The following is a 19,782-nucleotide window of genomic DNA, read 5'->3' as shown; positions in this document are numbered from 1 at the left end:
GCATCCCCTGGTTTTCAAAACACTCTTACTAGGCTTGAAACACACAAGGTTATCACAATGCAACACCAAATCCTTCCCTAAGCTACTATAACCTGTGTCAGAGAAAGTCTGGTGTTTGAGGTAAACTTCAGGCACTCACCGCGCCGAGGTAGCTGATGCCGGTCAATCCCGTAGCTGCCATCCACTGTTACGACTTTGCACCGCTGCACCACTATTACGACTTTGTGGTCCCGTAGCGCTCGTCACCCGTTTCGTGACAGAGCGTTGGTAGCGAAGACTCCGAGCCAGGCGTCGATGAGAATAATGAAAGGGATTTTATACGTTATATACAGGTCATTGTACAGGACAAGATCGGATCGGCACTGGGGCCGAGAGCTCACACAAACGCGACTGTTCCCGCACGGCGACGTCCGGCGAAAACGCGTGACACATCTCACCCCAGTCGGGAGCGACACTGTCTCCCGGTGGGTCGGCGGATCCTGTTTTTCAGGTGGCGCGTCGCGTCTTTTATAATCCCCGAGGATCCATTGTCACTCAAACGGCCCAATGCAAAGTCACCACTCGGCGGTCGTCCGAGAGGCCCAACCAGCGACCGCGCTGGCCACCCGGTTCAAAGTTCGCGCGCGCGGTGACCTCCATGAAAAGGGAGGTGCGCCGCCGGGCTGTCTGGCACAAGCCGACACGTCTGAACACGTTGCCTGCCGATGCTTCTCCCGCAGGACACTGCTGCCTGACAGCTCAGCATCTTGACTTTTCAAGGGAGAATTTGGGCGCTCGCAGGATAACTTCTGCATCTTGCAGATTCGGAATCCGGGCTTGTGGTAATGGCACAACAGCTGCTAAGCGCGAGGGCACGGGATTGAATCCCGGCCAGAGCAGCTGCATTTCGATGGGGGCGAAATGCAAAAACCCCCATGTATTTAGACTTAGGTACATGATAGGGCAGGTAGTGACGGCGGATCCGGATCATGAGACGGAAATAATCAGAAGAATAAGGATGGGCTGGGGTGCGTTTGGCAGGCATTCTCAGATCATGAACAGCAGGTTGCCATTATCCCTCAAGAGAAAAGTATATAATAGCTGTGTCTTACCAGTACTCACCTACGGGGCAGAAACCTGGAGGCTTACGAAAAGGGTTCTACTCAAACTGAGGACGACGCAACGAGCTATGGAAAGAAGAATGATAGGTGTAACGTTAAGGGATAAGAAAAGAGCAGATTGGGTGAGGGAACAAACGCAAGTTAATGACATCTTAGTTGAAATCAAGAAAAAGAAATGGGCATGGGCAGGACATGTAATGAGGAGGGAAGATAACCGATGGTCATTAAGAGTTACAGAATGGATTCCAAGGGAAGGGAAGCGTAGCAGAGGGCGGCAGAAAGTTAGGTGGGCGGATGAGATTAAGAAGTTTGCAGGCACGGCATGGCCACAATTAGTACATGACTGGGGTCGTTGGAGAAGTATGGGAGAGGCCTTTGCCCGGCAGTGGGCGTAACCAGGCTGATGATGATGATGATGATGACATTGTGGCGACGAGCGACCACGTAGACCGTCAAAGTATCGGGCTCTCGCAGGAGAGGAAAAACCAACACTCTGTCGCTTAGCGTAGCATTCTTTTTAAATAATCTTCGGAACGCTAGCCCGCGCCGGAACGCGCCAGCCGGTCGAGCCTCGTGTAGACGCGAGCGTCCGCGTCAACTCTCGTGCGACGCCGATGCTGCTGCCGCTACAGAGGGCTCCCCCCCTAGAGAGGAGGAAAGTTCGACGAACGATGGAAAGTCCACGTGACGCGGCGTGTCTTCGCGTTGGTCTTGGGTGTCACGTGCGCAGGCGGCGACGAAGGATGCAGCAGGGTCGCGTCGCATACAGGTGGAGCTGATGGCGCGGGTGCTTCGATGTAGGCGGGTTTGAGACGTTCCAGGGCAATTGTGTCTGATCGGCCGTTGACATTCACAACAAACGTCGTCGGACGACGCTCTAGAACACAATATGGCCCGGAGTAGTGTGGTTGTAGAGGCTTCCGTACGGCACATTTACGCACGAAAACGTGGGTAGCAGAGCTGAGTGCGGGAGAAACGTACGGGGACCTTGCTTCTTGTGAACGTGTAGGCACGGGGCGCATCTGGCTGAAGAAAGCTTGCAGTTCGGCTACGTAGTCGGCAGGTGATGGCATAGGCGTTTGGGGGGTGGCGACAAAGAAATCGCACGGAAGGCGTAGGTGGGTGCCGTAGACTAGCTCAGCACAGGAGCAACCTAGGTCGCTCTTGAGTGCGGCTCTGATGCCAAGTAAGACGAGAGGCAAATGCAGGACCCACTTCTCCGGCGATTCATGTGCCATAAGGGAGGCCTTGAGATGCCGGTGAAAACGTTCAACTAGTCCGTTGGACTGCGGGTGGTAAGCAGTTGTGCGAAAACGTGTCGTTCCGAGTAGTTTGAGTAGCTCGTTGAAGAGCGCTGAGTCAAACTGTCGACCGCGATCTGTGATTATTGTGGATGGGCAGCCGAACCTTGCTATCCACGTAGACACGAACGCTGCTGCAACAGTGGGCGCTGAGATATCAGATATAGGTGTAGCTTCTGGCCACCGTGTTTAACGGTCGATGCATGTCAGTATGTAGCAGTATCCTTTCGAAGGTGGAAGAGGGCCGACGAGGTCCAGGTGTACGGTGTCAAAACGAGCATCCGGTGGAAGAAAAGACTTGGCAGGCGGAATGGTGTGACGCTGGATCTTCGAACGTTGACACGACAAACAGCAGCGAACCCAATCGCGAACTTGCGCGTTTAGCCGAGGCCAAACGAAACGACTGGAAAGAAGCTTCTGTGTCGCGCGTATGCCAGGGTGCGACAGGTTGTGCACGGTTTCGAATAGACGTCTGCGAAGGGATGCCGGAATGTATGGTCTGGGTGTGTCGTTAGAAGTGTCGCAGACGATGGACGTACCATCTGGGGTCACAACGACGTCTTCCAATTGCAGGGACGTTGGCGAATTCCGGAGTGTACGAAGTTCAGTGTCGTCACGCTGTTGAGTGGCGAGTAGGTCGGCCTCGATGATGAAAGGTTCCGATGTCAACGTGGAAACGACATTGACACGACTCAGAACGTCGGCTGGAATGTTGTCGGTGCCCTTGATGTGGCGGAACGTTGTTGTAAACTCGGAGATGTAGGAAAGCTGTCGAATCTCGCGGGGCGAGTAACAGGACGCCGAACGATTCGTTGCGTGCACAAGGGGCTTGTGGTCAGTCAAGACAGTGAATGCACGGCCTTCGAGGAAATGGCGAAAATGCTTGATAGCCAGGTAAACAGCGAGTAATTCACGGCCGAAAACGCTGTAGCGGGACTGCGCAGGCTTCAGTTTCTTGGAGAAAAAAGCGAGTGGATGCCACTCATTGTCGATGAATTGCTGCAGAACGGCACCAACGGCGGTATTTGAAGCGTCGGTCATGATGGCAGTGGGTGCGTCTGGCTTTGGGTGTCTAAGCAGCGTGGTGTCGGCGAGGGCAGACTTGACTTTTGCGAAAGCGTCTGCGGCCTCTTCAGTCCACTGAAGCACTTGTTTGCGCTTGTTTACCAGGAGAGCGTCTAGCGGAGCCATAAGTCGTGCGCACTCGGGAATGAATCGGCGGTAGAAATTGACGAATCCGAGAAATTGGCGAAGCTTGGTGAGTGTGGTCGGTCGGGGAAAGTTTTCGATGACGCGAATCTTGGACGGCAGAGGTCGAATGCCGTTAGCGTCGACGATATGACCGAGGAACTCGAGTTCGGTTTGACCGAATTCACTCTTGGCGGCGTTGATGACAATTCCTTTACTGGCAAGGCGTGAAAACAACAACCGCAAGTGGTGAAGATGTTCTTCGGCCGAAGAGCTTGCCACGAGGAGGTCGTCAATGTATGCAAAAACGAAAGGCAGACCTCGGGTGACGGAATCGATGAAACGCTGAAAGGATTGGCCCGCGTTCCATAAACCGAAAGGCATGCGGAGAAATTCGAAAAGACCGAAGGGCGTGGTGATGGCGGTCTTGGGAATGTCGTCTTCAGCGACCGGTAGTTGATGGTAGGCGCGAACGAGATCGATCTTAGAAAAGATCGTCGCACCGTGCAACGCTACCGTGAAGTCCTGAATGTTCGGTAGAGGGTAGCGATCAGGAACTGTGGCGTTGTTTAGTGCCCGGTAATCGCCGCAGGGGCGCCAGTCGCCCGTCTTCTTAGGCACCATGTGAAGTGGTGATGCCCAGTTACTGGAAGAAGGGCGGATGATGCCAAGTTGCAGCATGTGTTCGAACTCCGCGCGAGCGACCTTGAGTTTCTCCAGGGACAAACGCCGGGGTCGGAAGTAGACCGGTGGGCCGGAGGTGACGATGTGATGGCACACGTCATGTTGCACCGGTTGCGTCCAGTCCGGTAGGCGCGTCAAAGTGGGAAACGCGCGTAGGAGTGCGGCGAAAGGTTCGTCCAACATGGCAGAAATAGGCGCTATGGGCGATGTGCCTGATGATGGGACGCCGGGAACGGATAGCTGGGTCACGGAGTCGATGAGACGGCGTCGTTGGATGTCGACAAGGAGTCCGTAGTTATGCAAGAAGTCTGCTCCAATGACTGCATGACGGACGTCTGCAACCAGGAAAATCCAGCGGAACGCTCGTCGAAGGCCAAGGTTTAGCATGACGGAGCGTGACGAGAAAACTGGAATCCTGGTGCCGTTGACGGCTTGCAAAAACGACACAGGGGTCGCTTTTCGGTCGGAGCGCTGGGCGGGTAGAATGCTGACGTCAGCACCTGTGTCGACCAAGAATCGTTGTCCCGTAACTCTGTCCGTCACGTAGAAAAGGCGACTTGTGTGCTGGGCCGGACCACTCGTCGCCGTTAGAGGTCGGCCGGCCTGTTTCCCTGCCAAGCGCAGGGACGCCGACAGTGACGAGCGTCGTTTCCAAAACGGCGGTGGTAGTAGCAAACGCCAGGCGTTGTAGTTGAGGCTTCATTGCGAGTGCCCGTGCGTCTTGATCTGCTGGAACTACGGCTGCGTGGGCGACGAGACGTGCGGCGATGCTCCGCTCCACTGATGATGCGTTCCAGGCGCTCACACAAGGAGTCGAGCGGAGAGTGCACTGCGGAAGAGCAGGGAAGAGTTTGCAGAGCGGTTGTATTGTCACCCGGAGACGGTGACGTGGCTGCGATGGTTGGGGTGGCTACTTCCATGACTTTGTCGGCCAAAGCGGCAAGTCCGGTAAGGTCTATGGTAGAGGCTGTCGCCAAGACCATCTGCACGTTAGCCGGGAGTCGTTGCAAAAACAGTTCGCGCAACAGCGTGTCGTCGATGGATCTCGCGTTGTTTCCGAGCAGCTGGCTCATTCGGCGAAGAAGTTGACTAGGGCGTCGGTCGCCGAGTTCTTCAGCGGACAGAAGCTGCTGGATGCGAGAACGCTGTGAAGCTGCTGTGCGCTGTAGCAGTGCTGCCTTGAGATCGTCATAGGCGGCGGCAGACAATGGGGAGTTCAACAAATCTGCTACCTCGTCAATGGCGGCGGGCGAGAGCGCTGCGACGGCGTAATGGAACTTCGAGGCTTGAGAGCGGATACCAGCGACTTGAAATTGCGCTTCGGCCTGAAGAAACCACGCCGAAGGATGCTGGTCCCAGTACTGTGGGAGGCGAACAGCGATGGCGGAACAGGAGGGCTCACCACGTTCCTCGGAAGGGTTCTGGCCTTGAGCTCTCGTAGCGTTGGTCTGGTCCATGGTCGTCTCTACCACAGGAGCGTATGGCAATATCACGTCCGGGTTCACCAAACTGTGGCGACGAGCGACCACGTAGACCGTCAAAGTATCGGGCTCTCGCAGGAGAGGAAAAACCAACACTCTGTCGCTTAGCGTAGCATTCTTTTTAAATAATCTTCGGAACGCTAGCCCGCGCCGGAACGCGCCAGCCGGTCGAGCCTCGTGTAGACGCGAGCGTCCGCGTCAACTCTCGTGCGACGCCAATGCTGCTGCCGCTACAACATGTTAGGAACCCCAGGTGGTCCGAATTTCCGGAGTCTCCCACTACGGCATGCCTCATAATAGATCATGGTTTTGGCACATAAAACCCCACAATTTAATATGTTGCATATAATTAGGATTAAGAAGAAATGGTGATGATGCTTTTCATATCTGCATCGTGCCTGCACTTACAACAACGCTTTAGATCAAGGCCAACTTCAATTTCTCTATTCAAATGCATGTACAACGTAGAAGTGCTTTTGTGAGACATCCGCCACACTGATTTGAACGAAGTTTGTAGCATTAGAGAGAAAGTGAAATTCTAGCTACTCCAAGAAGGAGTATTTTCATTTTCTACCATGAAATTTTTGGAAAAGTGTGCAAAAATGTGTAAGTTTCAAAAATATAGAAACATAAAGTTTGTAGACCAGTGTATCTGCACCTAATATAGATAATACACTTTTGCAAGCTGCATCTGCTACGGCCTCTCAAGCATAAAAATGTTGTATATGAATTTACAGCTGACGAGGAGTTTGTTAGTCTTACAAATCGGCGGTATATTTCAGAATGATGTAGAATTCATCAATTTTGTCCACTTGATATTTATTATTAAGTGCACTTTACACAATTGCAATATTGTTTTTACTGTGAAGCATTTATGGCATGCATTGAAAATCTACTAAGCAGAGTCACTAGATTTTAACTTAGCTTTTTAAATGCAGCAAACCTCGTCAAAATGGGTGCAGCAATTGCTGGGAAAAACAATTTCTCCGTCCCCAGGGGTTCAGACAAGAGCTGCCGAGCTGAAGCTTCCTTGTAACCGTGTGTGACAGTTTCTGATGGCACTCCTGTCAACTGATCTTTTGCAGGTTTGTTGGTGACATTGTTGAGCCTGTACGGGGCGTGAAGAACATCAGTGCAAAGGAAGCCGCATTCCAGGTAAGGTTCGGCAAAGCATCAAGATAGTACTTTGTAGTGTGCATTTGTTTAATGTCTTTGTTTTCACACATCTTCCAAACTCCTAAGATCCTTCCTGGCAATATGAAGTGGACTTGTGATTGTGTTATGTGGGTATTGTACTGCTGCATTTTATTCTTGTACAGTTGAACTTCGTTATTAGAAAGTCGCATATGAGATTAAAATATTTTCATTATATTCAATATTCAGTATAAGCATATATTACTTACATGCCGATATCGGCGACAAACGTATGAGATTTACTTCGTTATGCAGTAAAAGCTTGTTAATTCAAATTTTATGGGATGCTACGATAATTTCGAATTATGTGAAATTCGAAATAATTAAAGTCAGAAAAATAGTTTGCTGAATTAAGGCGCGAATATAGTACGACGCAACTTGAGCGCGCACAAGCTACATCACATAGGTGAGACCAACAATGTCTATACTTCTAAGCACTGGTGCAGCCGATGTAACCAGATGCAGCCAATGCGGTCCAACATGCCCAACGGCAAGATGGCTCTTGCTCCATCCAGATGTTTGTCGCACCGACCCACAATGCATGGCGCAGAGAAAAAAAGGTGTCCACGCCGCTTCGTTGACGGTCGCAGACAGCCGTTGAAAGCGGCACGTGGGTTGGGGATCGTTCTGTGCATGCTTCAAAGAGAGCGATGCTCACAGGTTGTGGGATTCTCCTCCGTGCTCTTGGGACAAAGGAATGACAACACAGTAGTGCAAATAATCACAAGGGCATTTATTGCACCTTTCATAGATCAATGCCTGGTCGCTGAGTTGCTATCCACAAAACATGCCGATGGGCACGCGACAAATCTAGAAGTCCGACTCACCGCGACCGGATAGCGAGCGAATATGTTCGCCCCATGCTGGATCCCAACGCCTGGTCATTCGCGCGTACAGTCACGCGAACGGTGGCGCGTTCGAAGGCAGGCCACGCGAGGCGGCCTCGCAGAAGCATGGGTCGGCGCACGTGCGGCACAGCACATCCGTACCGCTTGCTGTCCCGAAATCAAGAGGCAGCCTGTTCTCCACTGCGCCCCCAAGTAACCCTGCCGTGAGGCAGCGTTAGCAGCGCAACACTCGCGCCATCTCTCGCACTGCGCCCCAACCACATCGACCGCCACGGGCATCACGCAGGCCACGCGGCGAAGCCGCATTACAGGAGACGCGCGATGCGGGAAAAACATCAGGGGACGCGCGAGAGTCGTGCATCCCAACAAGGTACAGTGCGTGTAACAATAAAGTTCAAACAGCGCTTGACGACAGGATTAGAAAGAGGAGGAGGAGAAAAACACAGCGCTGAACTTGCAACTGATTTATTTGAAGCAAGAAGCGGCATGCCTCACACGCTCTTCGATTGTGTGAGGCTTCGTATGTGTGCCAGCGGTGGAGCTGCACACGACGAAATATGCGTGCGGGAAGCGTAAATGCAAGTCTCCTATTCCGGAAAAGAGGCGGTCAGCAGCAACAGAATCGGACAAACTGAGGACCGCGTCGCTATACAGTCACACCGATGTGTTGTCGAAAGCCAGCCTGCGCTTGGAATCGATGCCGAGCAGTGAATCTGAAGACCCAGCGCCGTCAACTACTCGCGACGTAGTGGTGCAGCTCTGATGTGGGAGAAGTTCCGTTTCCAAGGTGGCAGGCGACGATGCGGTGCCAGCTCTTCGGGACTACGGTGAACGTTAGCCTAACCGCCGTTGCATCATTCAGGGGCAGCTGCGCTCAGAATCGATACCCGGCAGTGAAGACCCGGCGCCATCAGCTAGCCGTGACATCACAGTGCAGTTCCGTTTTTGCAACGGCAAAGTTTCGTTACTGTGACGGCGAGTGACGATGCGGTGCCAGCTATTCAGGACGATGGCAAACTTTTGCCTAAGCGGAAGCCCATTGTTCAGGTGCACCTGGAACCTCATTTTATGTCCTTGGAAGCAGCCAAGAAGCAAGCATGCAGCGTCCATGTTACACTTCACGTGGTGTCAATGACGGAGCGCAAATTTATTTCTATGGCTAAAATATAAGAGGAACTGTGGGTTTCTACCATGTTTTTTTGTCATGCGAGGTTTTCTGCAAGTTTGATACAACAATGATGCAAATAAATTTATGCCCAAACTACTAAAAGTATCTTTATGAAACTTTGTAATTAGTCATTCAGTGCACTTTCTAATAAGCATGCCAAATTTCCTTGCTCTGCTACAAAAAATAAATAATTTCGCCTCTGATCCCCACCTGTCCCCTTCGAACACCACACAATAGGAGAAAAACAAAACGTGTCTCAGGCCGCCGGAGCACCACCAGCTCGGCGCACGTTCGCGTCTCGTGCCACAACGATCCAGGGGACACTTTAGATATCGACAATTGTTGAGCCTGTAAAATCTTTTTAGTTACTTTGGGTTGTACGTTTTCCCGTTTAGTATGTCTTTTCTCAAGTTTTTTCTTTTGGTTTACGTATGAACGAGGCTCTACTGTATACGATTCAATATCTTTTATTTTCATTACAATCAAGCACCTCTACAATGAAATTATCTGTATAAGGAAGGAATAATTCTGTCCTGATTTTATTCTGAGCTGTGATGTATGCGACCTTTATAACCAAGTGACTCGTATAACTAATGATTTTGGAGGCCCCAAGCTCTTCACTATAAAGGTGCTCAACTGTATACATTTATGCTGCGGGAATGGCTCCCTTCTATATCGGCAGCACATTTGGGCTATTGCCTTTCAAAAGCATGCAGTACACTTGCAACTGCACTATGGCACATGCGCGGGCGCTGTGAAAGAGATAGATGAAGATGCTTATCACAATAAGTTTGTTGGCAATAGTTGTATATGGTGACATGCAATTACCTGCAAGACTTGCTGCTACCAGAAAAGGAATGAGTGTGTGCCGGCATTTTCATGTGACGCAGGCTAGTGAGTAGAGCGAGGAAGCTATACATCGCATGTGCCTCGCATGTGCCTCATACCTTTTCTTGTTTACATGGCATGTAGCAGCCAAAAACGTATCATGCAATCACAATTTGGCAATGTACTGATCATTGGTGCCAAAAGATCGTGTTTTCTGCGAGCGTATCATCCGGTAAAAAAGAAGCTCAGGAATATCGGGTCATTTCTTTGTGTTCTTGATTGCAAACGTTGGCGCCAGGAAAACATACGAAACAGGATCCTATCAATGAGGTTCTGCTATGTGGAAGCAAGCCTGGTGCACACATTGATATCGGCGCACTAGGATATCATCAAGTCAGGTTTGATGAGAATGAAATACAAAGTTGAGTTATCCAAATGTTGAAATATCAAATTAATCGGAAGAACAATAGGCATTTGTTTACTGTATCATAATGCATTTATTTAGTGATTAAATCTGTGAACCTCCTTTCTATTCTGCATGAAGAGTGCAGTTTTTGTCATCTTGGGCAATTGATAAGTGCTTGGGAACATGTAGATTCTACGAAGTGGTGAGGGCCTCATGAATTCTTTAGCAGTGCAGTAGCAGTGGGTGTAGCAACACGCACATTTTCGTTTAGACAGGCGCGCATTCCCCCATTGTTTCATCACCAGTTGCTGTAGTTTCAGTTAATGACTTTCAGGGATAACCTTTTGCGTGACATGCCATCCGTGATGCCTCATGAAAGCGACTAGTGTTCTTTCTGCTCCTCCGACAGTGAAATCCCCCTGTGGGATCCAGCTGGCAACTAGGATGGCAGAATGGGGCTGTGAATTCCATTTCCATTCAATGGAATGTGGAAGTGGCACAATTGCATTCCTTTCAATTCCGTGCAATTAGAAGTTTGAGCCAATTCCCATTCCGTAAATAACCACTTGCTCACACTCCATTCCTTATATTCCAGCAAGGTCTGAAACGCACAGCAGTCACCGACCAACTTTCCAGACCTCGCGGGGACCAAAAAAATCGAACAGTTCGAAATTTTCATTCAGCCAAAACATCAAAATTTATTAGGCTTCGAGCAGCTTAAAAAATATCTGATAATGCCCTGCCTCATACTAACTACACTTGGTGGCGATCAGACTTGCTTGGATTTGCGCAAGAATGATGTCATCTCCGTATGCAATCGACAAGAGCGTCACTGTGTTGGCGATCTCCGCCAGTGAGGTTTGCCATGGAGATAGAAGAAACGAGCCACATTTCTTCGCATTACTTCACTCTCGCGAAGGCACAGGGCAGGAGGTGGCGCTGATCACTCAAATGCAAAGCCACGCAAACACACCCAAAGATGTGACATCTCTGCACCTGCTCAGTGGGCACACCACATGCAAAATAGTGACTGAAACATTACGAAGAAGAAAAGAAAGTCCCGCATTGAGTGATTATGACGATAGTGCTGACCACAAAAGGAAAGAATAAAGAAAAAGTGACATCCCTTGGAGAGTTTTGTCAGCCAAGAAAGAGAGGGCATGGCCTCCGAGACAGGAGGATGGCACGTTTTCTCTACTGACAGCATGCGCCTCCCACTTTTGGAGGCTCTAAAGTGAGCCACTGGAAGCCAAGCCTGGCGAAACCAGTGGAAAATCCAACATGGCGGCCTCCAAGATTGGGTAGCGGGGCTCAGAATGAACGATTTAGTCTGGAAAATCAAACATTGAGGCGTACCATATTTACTCGCATAATAATCACACTTTCTTGTCAAAAAAATTTGTGCAAATTCAAGGGTGCGATTATTACACAGGTTAAATATCCCACGAAAAGAAACATTTTATTTTTCCATCTCGCATTTGCTGCGGGATGACAAGCAGGCAGCAGCCGCTGTCAGTGCGGCACACCAAAACAAAGATGGCGGCCGGTGGAGCAAGCCGAACGCGCAGAACGCGATTATTTTTCTTCTCGTGAGTACATTACGTGCATTGAAACAGTTTCTTCCATTCAGTTCAGTGTGGGGGAATGTACCTCACACCTTCACCACAACGTTACGCAAAGGATAAGTCAGTAAGACGAGCAACTATTTACAGGTTGCAGCGCTGACTGGTTAGATTCACAGCGCGCGCCCAGTTCATTCTTCCTCCTCTTTTCTCAAATGATGGCGCCTGTGCGCCTCGTTCAAACAATCAAATACCACACGCATGTAGCAATATCGTTAATATCGGCAAGTTTGCAACAATAACGTAGCCATGTCCACTTTGAGGGGACAGGAACAGAGATGGGCGTGCTTAGCTGCCAGTGACATAGAAACACATGGCAGGCGTGCTGCGGCAACTGCGGCATTTGTCTTCACTATTATCCTAATACGTCACGTTTCCGCTAAGGGTGGGCGAATATCTTAGCTGTGTTAAAACCGTCGGCATATGAATAGGGTATGCTTCTAACATATTAGTGTAAACGTGGCCAGTATAGTTGCTGCTCGTGATTTGCTGCTTGCTCACGAGTGCAGACAAGAATCGAAAGGCGCCTTTTCTGTTGTTGTTGGCCAAAACCATTATAAAGCCTACAAGTAATAAAGCCAAGGCAAGTTCGGTTGTAGATTTTTTTTCAAGGAAGTGCAGAACGTGATGAAAGAAATGAAATGGGGCATCTGCTTAAAAATATTGGGTGCGTGCTGACCGCTTGGTATGTCTTCAAGAGTCATTCGCATAGCATTCGACAGATGTTAAGCACGATCATCATTAGCTAGACTTGGCACGCGACAAATTGGCGTGATCATTACACGGGAAAGAAAAAAAAAACAAAATTTGACGACAAAATTCAGGGGTGCAATCATTATGCGAGTGCGATCATTATGCAAGTAAATACGGTAAATTTGTCCAAGAAATTGTTCGCAAAAATGCATTAGCTCTATAGGAACCCAGATGGTGCTTTTATGAAGTCCAGAATATCCATCAAGTCCAAATTCTTGGAGTCCAAAAAATCTGTTTGCTGCCGTACTTGTGAAGGTTGTCTAAACAGCACGAAGGATGGCACAAGTAAGAGCATAAACGATGAAGCACTGACTTTCAACTAAAATTTATTGCATGCTGCACATGATGCAGCCACTCTAAGAAAGTAGGCGAATGAAAAGACTCATGAAAGCCATGAAGCCTACAAGTTAGCTAAGAATGATACAGTATGTGTGAGCACACCATCAATTAGTCTGTTTCATAAAGAGGTGGAACTTTTAGATTGTTGTCCATGTGCGTGGCTTGGCTGCGGCACTTGATATGTATTCTTCTGCAATGATGTTGCGATTCCTTTCCTTTGTGTGTATTTGTATTCTGTATGCAGCGTGCAATAAATGTTAGTTTAAACACAGCACTTTGTCATTTGTGTTCTTGCTTGTCCCGTCCTTCGCGCTGTTTAGACTTCGATGTGCAGCAGCTAGCTCACGTCAGCACTCTAGTTTATAAAGCCAGCCTTGTTTTATGATGACTTGATGAAGACCTGACAGCAGGATTGTAAGAACAACATGTGTGGTGTGTGCAAACAGGCAATTCAGTTTACACGACCATGTGAAAAGGCAGCAATGGGAAGCCTATTTCACTGTTTTGAATCCAGCCGCCCCTAAGCCAAGAGCACAATCGTGGGCTTTGTTGGCGAACTATTATCCCAGACACTACATGATTATCTATTACATGAACTATTATCCTACACTATATTACACTACATGAACTATTATCCCAATCTACATGATTAGTCTTGTGGTTAAAGGGGCCCTGAAACGATTTTGACGTTTTGTACAAACGTACTCAGTCATTAGAGCAGGTCTTTCTGATCATTTATTGGCACGTCTAAGGGCTCCGCGTAAAGCTTATAAGTTATTATAATGTTTTAAAAATGTACATTGCTGCCGATCGCAGTACACTGCACGGCAGAATTGTCAGCTGCCCCTACCCATATGGCGTATATCACCCAGTTGACATCAGTAGGGCGAGCTATCCGATTGGCTGCCCAGGGCTCGTCATCGATAATTTTTCCACTATTAAGGTGAACAAATGATTTCGTAATAGTTGCAATCTTAGTTAATTTATTTCTATGAAAGGAAAGTAACGGAAAGAGAATACACAAGAGAAATTTCTCACTACACTTAAGCACTTCCGGCATACAGCAAGTGTCATCTGCTTGTGTTACAACATACTCCGTGTTGACGAAATCTCTGCTGTCAGTGTCGGTCTCAGTCTTTTCGCAAGCACTATGATTTGCCTTTGTTGCGTTGTGGGCTGCAAACGTAGCGACTGGCAATATGTCAAGCTGTGACACTGTGTCCCTCTGCAAGGCAGCAGACAAGCGGAGTAAATGCAGCGCTGATCGGACAGTCGCTATGCAATCAGCGCCAGGATTTGCGAATCACTTTACACCGGAGTATCACTACCACGTAGTGTTTTGCAAGTCCAGTATTCAGGTAAACGCAAGCGCAAGCAGACTGGGCCTGGCTGCTTGACCGTGCCATTTCTCGAGATGAGCAAAAGTGCAAACGTGAATGGTCTGCACGGTGCAGCCACCTGCTGGCGCAGAGCTCAAACAAACACAATAGCAGTAACGAAGTGTATTCTTTGCTGCTTTTGTAAATTTTTCGCAGGAGTGTAATCGTTAACACATTGCTTTTGTAAATGTTTAAAATATTTTACAATTGGCTAGAGCAATATTAGCTCTTTGTTTGATGCTGGTTAAGCTCTGCGCCAACAGGTGGCTGGACCGTGCAGACTGATCAGGCTGCTCACGTATGTCTACGCTAAAGTTTCATCACCTTGAGTTTATACATCCACCCATTTGTCGAAATACTCCGCTCACCTGTGGTTACCGAAATACCGGACACGCTCGGCGCTGCAACGAAATGCTCGCAACGCACGCTGCTTTGATAGCTCTCGCTTGGAGTCGACTGCCAAGCAGCTGGCGGATAGGTTGGAGAGTCTTCACGTGCTCGCTCCTAACAACCAGAAGTAGATGACACGACCTGCCATCATGACGCAAAGCCAGTGAAGGCGGAGCTCAGCCCCGATCACTCGGTGAACAAATTGAGAAAATGCAGGGCTGTGGAGGAGGGTAACGGGTATTTATCCATAGCTCTCTTAATATGAGGCGCTTCACACAAATTGGGGTGTAAATGATTAACTTTAACTGTATCCTACGTGTCTACAAAATTTGTTCGAATCGTTTCAGGGGCCCTTTTAAAAAAAAAAAGGCTTGAGAACTTGGCGAGTCCTCACTGCACCGAAGATGCTTGTCATGATGTCTCAATATTGACAAAACAACGAACACAATTTATGACCACCGCTGGTACAAAAAGAAACATTTCTAATTACATTGGTAGGCACACTTGTTTGTAGAAAAATCCAAACCTTATCCACACAATTAATAAATAATTATGAAAAATAAATAAATAAATAAATAAAGAATAGTTAAGAATAAAAGTTATGTGCAATCAAGGGAAATGCATATCCTCTGAAATTAATGAACAAGTGGCTTAGGAAAAATAAAGTGTGGCACAAGGTGAGAGGTAAGCAGATTCAAGTTTCTTTGTCTGTTGCAGCTGGAAAAATTATTTCCAATCGCTGGCATAATGCAAACTGAAGACTTCACTGCTGAAGAAAGTTAGAAAACTATAATGTTTCTGTTAGTAACAAGTAGCATCATGTGTGCTTCCCTAGGATCTGGAGTAATGGCTAGGAATTTCCATACGGTGGCACGACCACTACTTTTCTGCAACCCTGCTGGGAACTAATAGACTATGGCAACATAACCAGTAAATTTTATACTAGCATGCGTGTAGCACTTAAAGCGTTATTCATCTTACTTGCGGATGACTTCTGCGGTGTTTGTTGCATTGCAAGCCATGTTTTGATTCAAACAAAAAGCCTTGCTATAAATGCTGTTGAACCAAAATGGAAGAATTTGGGGTTGCAGTGTTCATGCAAGCACGCTGCAAGTGTCACACAAGTTATTTTCCTTTTTGTTGCTTACTTGTAGAACACACACAAAAGAAAAAAAGGGATGCAGGCTTGCCCATACACGCCTCACATTCAGCTTCCTAATTCACGTACAGTGTGTTCAAATCCCCCAATCCAGTACAAGACCTGTCACGGCAGGACAGTGCATCGTACCATATCCTGTACAAGCAAAATGGCAAACTGGGAAAATTGATCTGTGCTCATACTTGTGAAAGCATGAAGGGACAGAGACGACGGAGCAGTCGTCCTATATTCTTCAGTCATTTTTGACCCTTGGTGCTTTTCTAACCATGAAGCATAGCTTAAGCAGATAACTGCAAAAGGTATTCAATGGGTTGTCAAAGGTCATGCACCTTCACATTTGATTCCCAAATATTATTGCAAACAGGACAGTATTTTAGCAGGTACAACTGATTCAGTTGCATGACGTGCTACGCCATGATCAAGGTACCTGCAGCAGGTTGCTAGTATGGACAGTTGCTAGGGCAGTTACTCGAATTCGTGCTTTATTAAGGCGAAAACCTTATATGTCTCATTAGTCTGTTGACCTTGAGTGAAAACACGTCAATGACGTGAAAGGTACAAAAAGGCTACGAACCTATGACCTTTGGTCGAAGTAGAACCACAACCATTTGTGGGAGTTGACCTCTGACCTTTGGTGTTAATGAAGGCAAAGTTAATTCAGGCACAGTTAATTAAGATAGGGTTAAGTCACTTGAACTCGCAACCTTCAGTGGGAGTTGAAACCACAACCTTAGGTCAGAGTCGAACCCTTGGGCTTTGGTGGCAGTCGAACCTTATACCTTCGGTGGTAGTTAAGGCAAAGTTAGTTAAGCCACAGGTAATCAAGATAGAGTTAATTAAGGCACACGAACACACAACCTTGGGTGGGAGTTGAACCCTCGACCTTAGGAATTAAGAGTGATTAAGCGAAGTATACTAAGCGAATTAAAAGGATAAATAAGCAAATTAAGAGGATTAGTAAGTGACATAAGAGGGATTTTTTCGTCATGTCATTGCACATCTTTAAGTTAAAACTTTCAGGTTGTTTTGTTCACGGTATGACATACTCCCACTACAGTGTATCTCATAGCTGCAGTGCTGCCTTAGACATTGCAAAACCACGAATGAAACAATCGGTCAACCAATCTTTGCAGCTGGGCATCCCAGACTGGATACTGGAGCTGCGGCATGCATCGGCGCATGGTTCCGTGTGTGGTGCTGCGTCCCTTGGTGTTCTACGCTCGGCGGCGGCCCTGCTGCTGGAGTGGCTGCGGCTTCACCACTGGGAACCGCAGAGGGACACCCTGGTGGCCACCGAGGTGGCTGCGGCTGCACTCCGCCAGACGAGCAGCAACGATGACGATGGCGAGCCCGCGTGCTGCAGCCCGGCCCAAGTGCGGCAGACACTCGACAGCTGGCTGTTGGTGTCCATCAAGGCAAGCTGTTGGGCTGCGGGTACTCTTGCTGTGGAACTCGATGTCAGGTAGATGTGGTGGCGCTGCCAGCACATGCCTAACTAGGGATTCGATGAAAGTGTGTCTGGTCAGGCATGAGTTGAAGTGAATCGGTCACTGACCAAGTCTGAAGAAGGATTTGATGTTTTGGAACTGCATTCATGTTCCTTGATCACAGAGTAGGGCATGCTAACGTTATCTACGCAACACATGACATAATGATTGTACGCAAATTGATAGCACATTTCCTACCGTCCAGTTCATTCTAGTTGGCGTTGACTGAATAATCAGTGATTCCAGTAACTGCCAAGTTGATTCATTATTTTCCTTTGCTGCAATGGTGACATTTTTCCAGTCAATCTCGTCGTTATGTTTCTAGGCACTGTTACGAACAGCCTGCAAGGGAGCCGACATACAAAATTTTGCCAGCCAGCCGCAGCTGCAAAGGTGGCGAGCTTCCCTGAAGCGACCATGGAAGCCTTCCCCACCTGCCGCGGCGACTTGTTTTGTAGGGCTGACGGTGTGCAGCATCAACACCCCCTCGGCGCCGCTATGACTAAACGCGGTTGGCGGACGAAGTATTGTTAGTGGAATCGCCAACGCCTTCACAGTTCGGTCTGAGCAAGGGAATTCCTGGAACGAGATGCTTTGCGGTGCCGTCTCGCGCAGCGTTGAAGACGCCAGACAACGGACAGCCACAGCTGCCACTGTGTGAGGTCAGCTTGGGGATTAAGAGGCGCCTGCTCGGGTCAAGTACCTGTCTGCGAGAACCCACTCACCTCGGGGGGAAGGGGGGGGGGGGGGCAGTGAAACCTGTGTGGGAGTGTGTGTGTAAGCCCTCCCGCTCATAGGTGGCTTAGCTACGATGACTCCGGTTTAATGTTTCCCCTCACCGAGGGATCTAGGGAGGACAGAGTGTATTTAAGGAGCTGTTGCGCGGCTCTTCAGCATGCTTTCTCTCGCTGTCATGCTAGACTGATGAACTGCAACGTCCTTATGTAGCCACTGTAAATAAACCCATATTCCTCGTTCTCGATGGGAACAAGTCTTACTTCAACAATGTCCTCAGCATGGATGAGTTGGACGGCAGCATGGGCCAGCTACCATCTAATTCATGCCCGATTCCAATCCTTACAGCACATATAGTCATGGAATTCATTGTGCGACTGTTATATTTAATGCCACGTTTGTAGTCCTTGAGTCGTCTTGAGAATTTCCTGTTTCAGCACTATAAACTTGATGGCAATCAGTGCGTCGAATCTCGTAAATGATTCCTGGCGATGTTTCAATCAGCAATGTATCTTTCACATTGAGCTAATTTCAGAGCTTGCTAGTTGGGACGTGGGCAATGCACATGTCATATTTTGAAAATACAAGCGATAGTGCTTCGGATTCCTTTAGCAAGGGATGGCTGTGCAAGCCCGACGTGTTTTGTTCTCTGTTCTGGGCCCTAATAGGGTCTTCTCAGTTTTATAACATGACTGCGGTAGCTGTTACCGGTTAGTTCGCAGTGGATTGTCAATTAATTTTTTTATTGCATTGCCATCTGAACAGATGCGTATGACGTGTTATCAAGGACAATGCTATAGACGTCTTGTGGCTGACCGGATGGCAAGAAATGAACTTAGGATAACAACCCGTATGTGTAGGCTTCCTGTAAACTGAGAAGGTGAGAGTGCCCTGGCAAACCAGTGCATCCAGGAAAGGCAGCAAATTGTCTGAAGTTTCACAGAGAACTGTATTTTCGGGCGTTCAGGCTGTCAAGATGCAGAAGCAATCGTCCATATATTGGAAGAAAGCTTTCAGTGCCAGAATTTTTTTTAAATAATGACCTTCAAAGGGTTAACGCAAGACGGCAAGTTTTTTAATATTGCTTGTCAAAGATTAATATTGAAAGCAATAGGACAGGAAAGTGACCTTCTTTTTCAACGGTCAGCATTTCAAGACTCATTTCAAGGCCTGCTCATTAAAAAGGGCCCTGCAATGCCTTAGGTGAAAGATCTGAAATATACTTAGTATCAAAGGGCATCGCCTCTTGAAGGTTTTCTAAAAGTTTTAGAATTAGCCTTGTAAGAATGGAATTATTGGCATTAAAATACTGCTGGTTGTATTTTCTTGTTACTTCGCTCTAATTGTCATTGCTTGAAGCTCTACCACCATGTTTGCACTGGAGTATTGCCACTGTGAACTTTCCATCACAGCACCAAGCTTTTTCTACCTGCCCAACACCAGTGTTGTGCCATTGTGCATAAGCATGGTGGTATCATTCTCAGCAACAGATGGCACCACCAGCCTATCATTGATGTGGTTTCTTTTGTTTTGCTTCTGCCAGAGGCACCAGTAAAGAAATCTGGTGTATAGCCAATCTACTTGCAAGTGCGCAGGAATATACAGAAAAAGCGCAGGAATTTTGGAAAGTTGAAGGTAAAAGCGGTTTAATGCAGTCAGTACAGCAATATCATAAAGTTAAGTTCTTGACAGTCTTTGCCAGCGACAACAAAAGTTTACT

General features: G+C 48.1%; 1 protein-coding gene across 1 annotated transcript in view; it reads left to right on the top strand.

Annotated features, from left to right (window-relative positions):
• The window catches only part of LOC135908079 (uncharacterized), an 83,884-nt gene that overhangs the window by 10,185 nt on the left and 53,917 nt on the right, over positions 1 to 19,782 (top strand). Inside the window, exons 4-5 of the mRNA XM_065439821.1 lie at positions 6,840 to 6,909; positions 16,974 to 17,255. Coding sequence (XP_065295893.1) covers positions 6,840 to 6,909; positions 16,974 to 17,255 — 352 coding nt within the window. The remainder of the gene's footprint in view (positions 1 to 6,839; positions 6,910 to 16,973; positions 17,256 to 19,782) is intronic.

Source organism: Dermacentor albipictus, chromosome 5 (genome assembly GCF_038994185.2).
Source record: "Dermacentor albipictus isolate Rhodes 1998 colony chromosome 5, USDA_Dalb.pri_finalv2, whole genome shotgun sequence".
NCBI classification, from domain to species: Eukaryota; Metazoa; Arthropoda; class Arachnida; order Ixodida; family Ixodidae; genus Dermacentor; species Dermacentor albipictus.
Note: the sequence above shows the minus strand (reverse complement) of the source record. Positions and strands in the feature narration are given on the sequence as shown.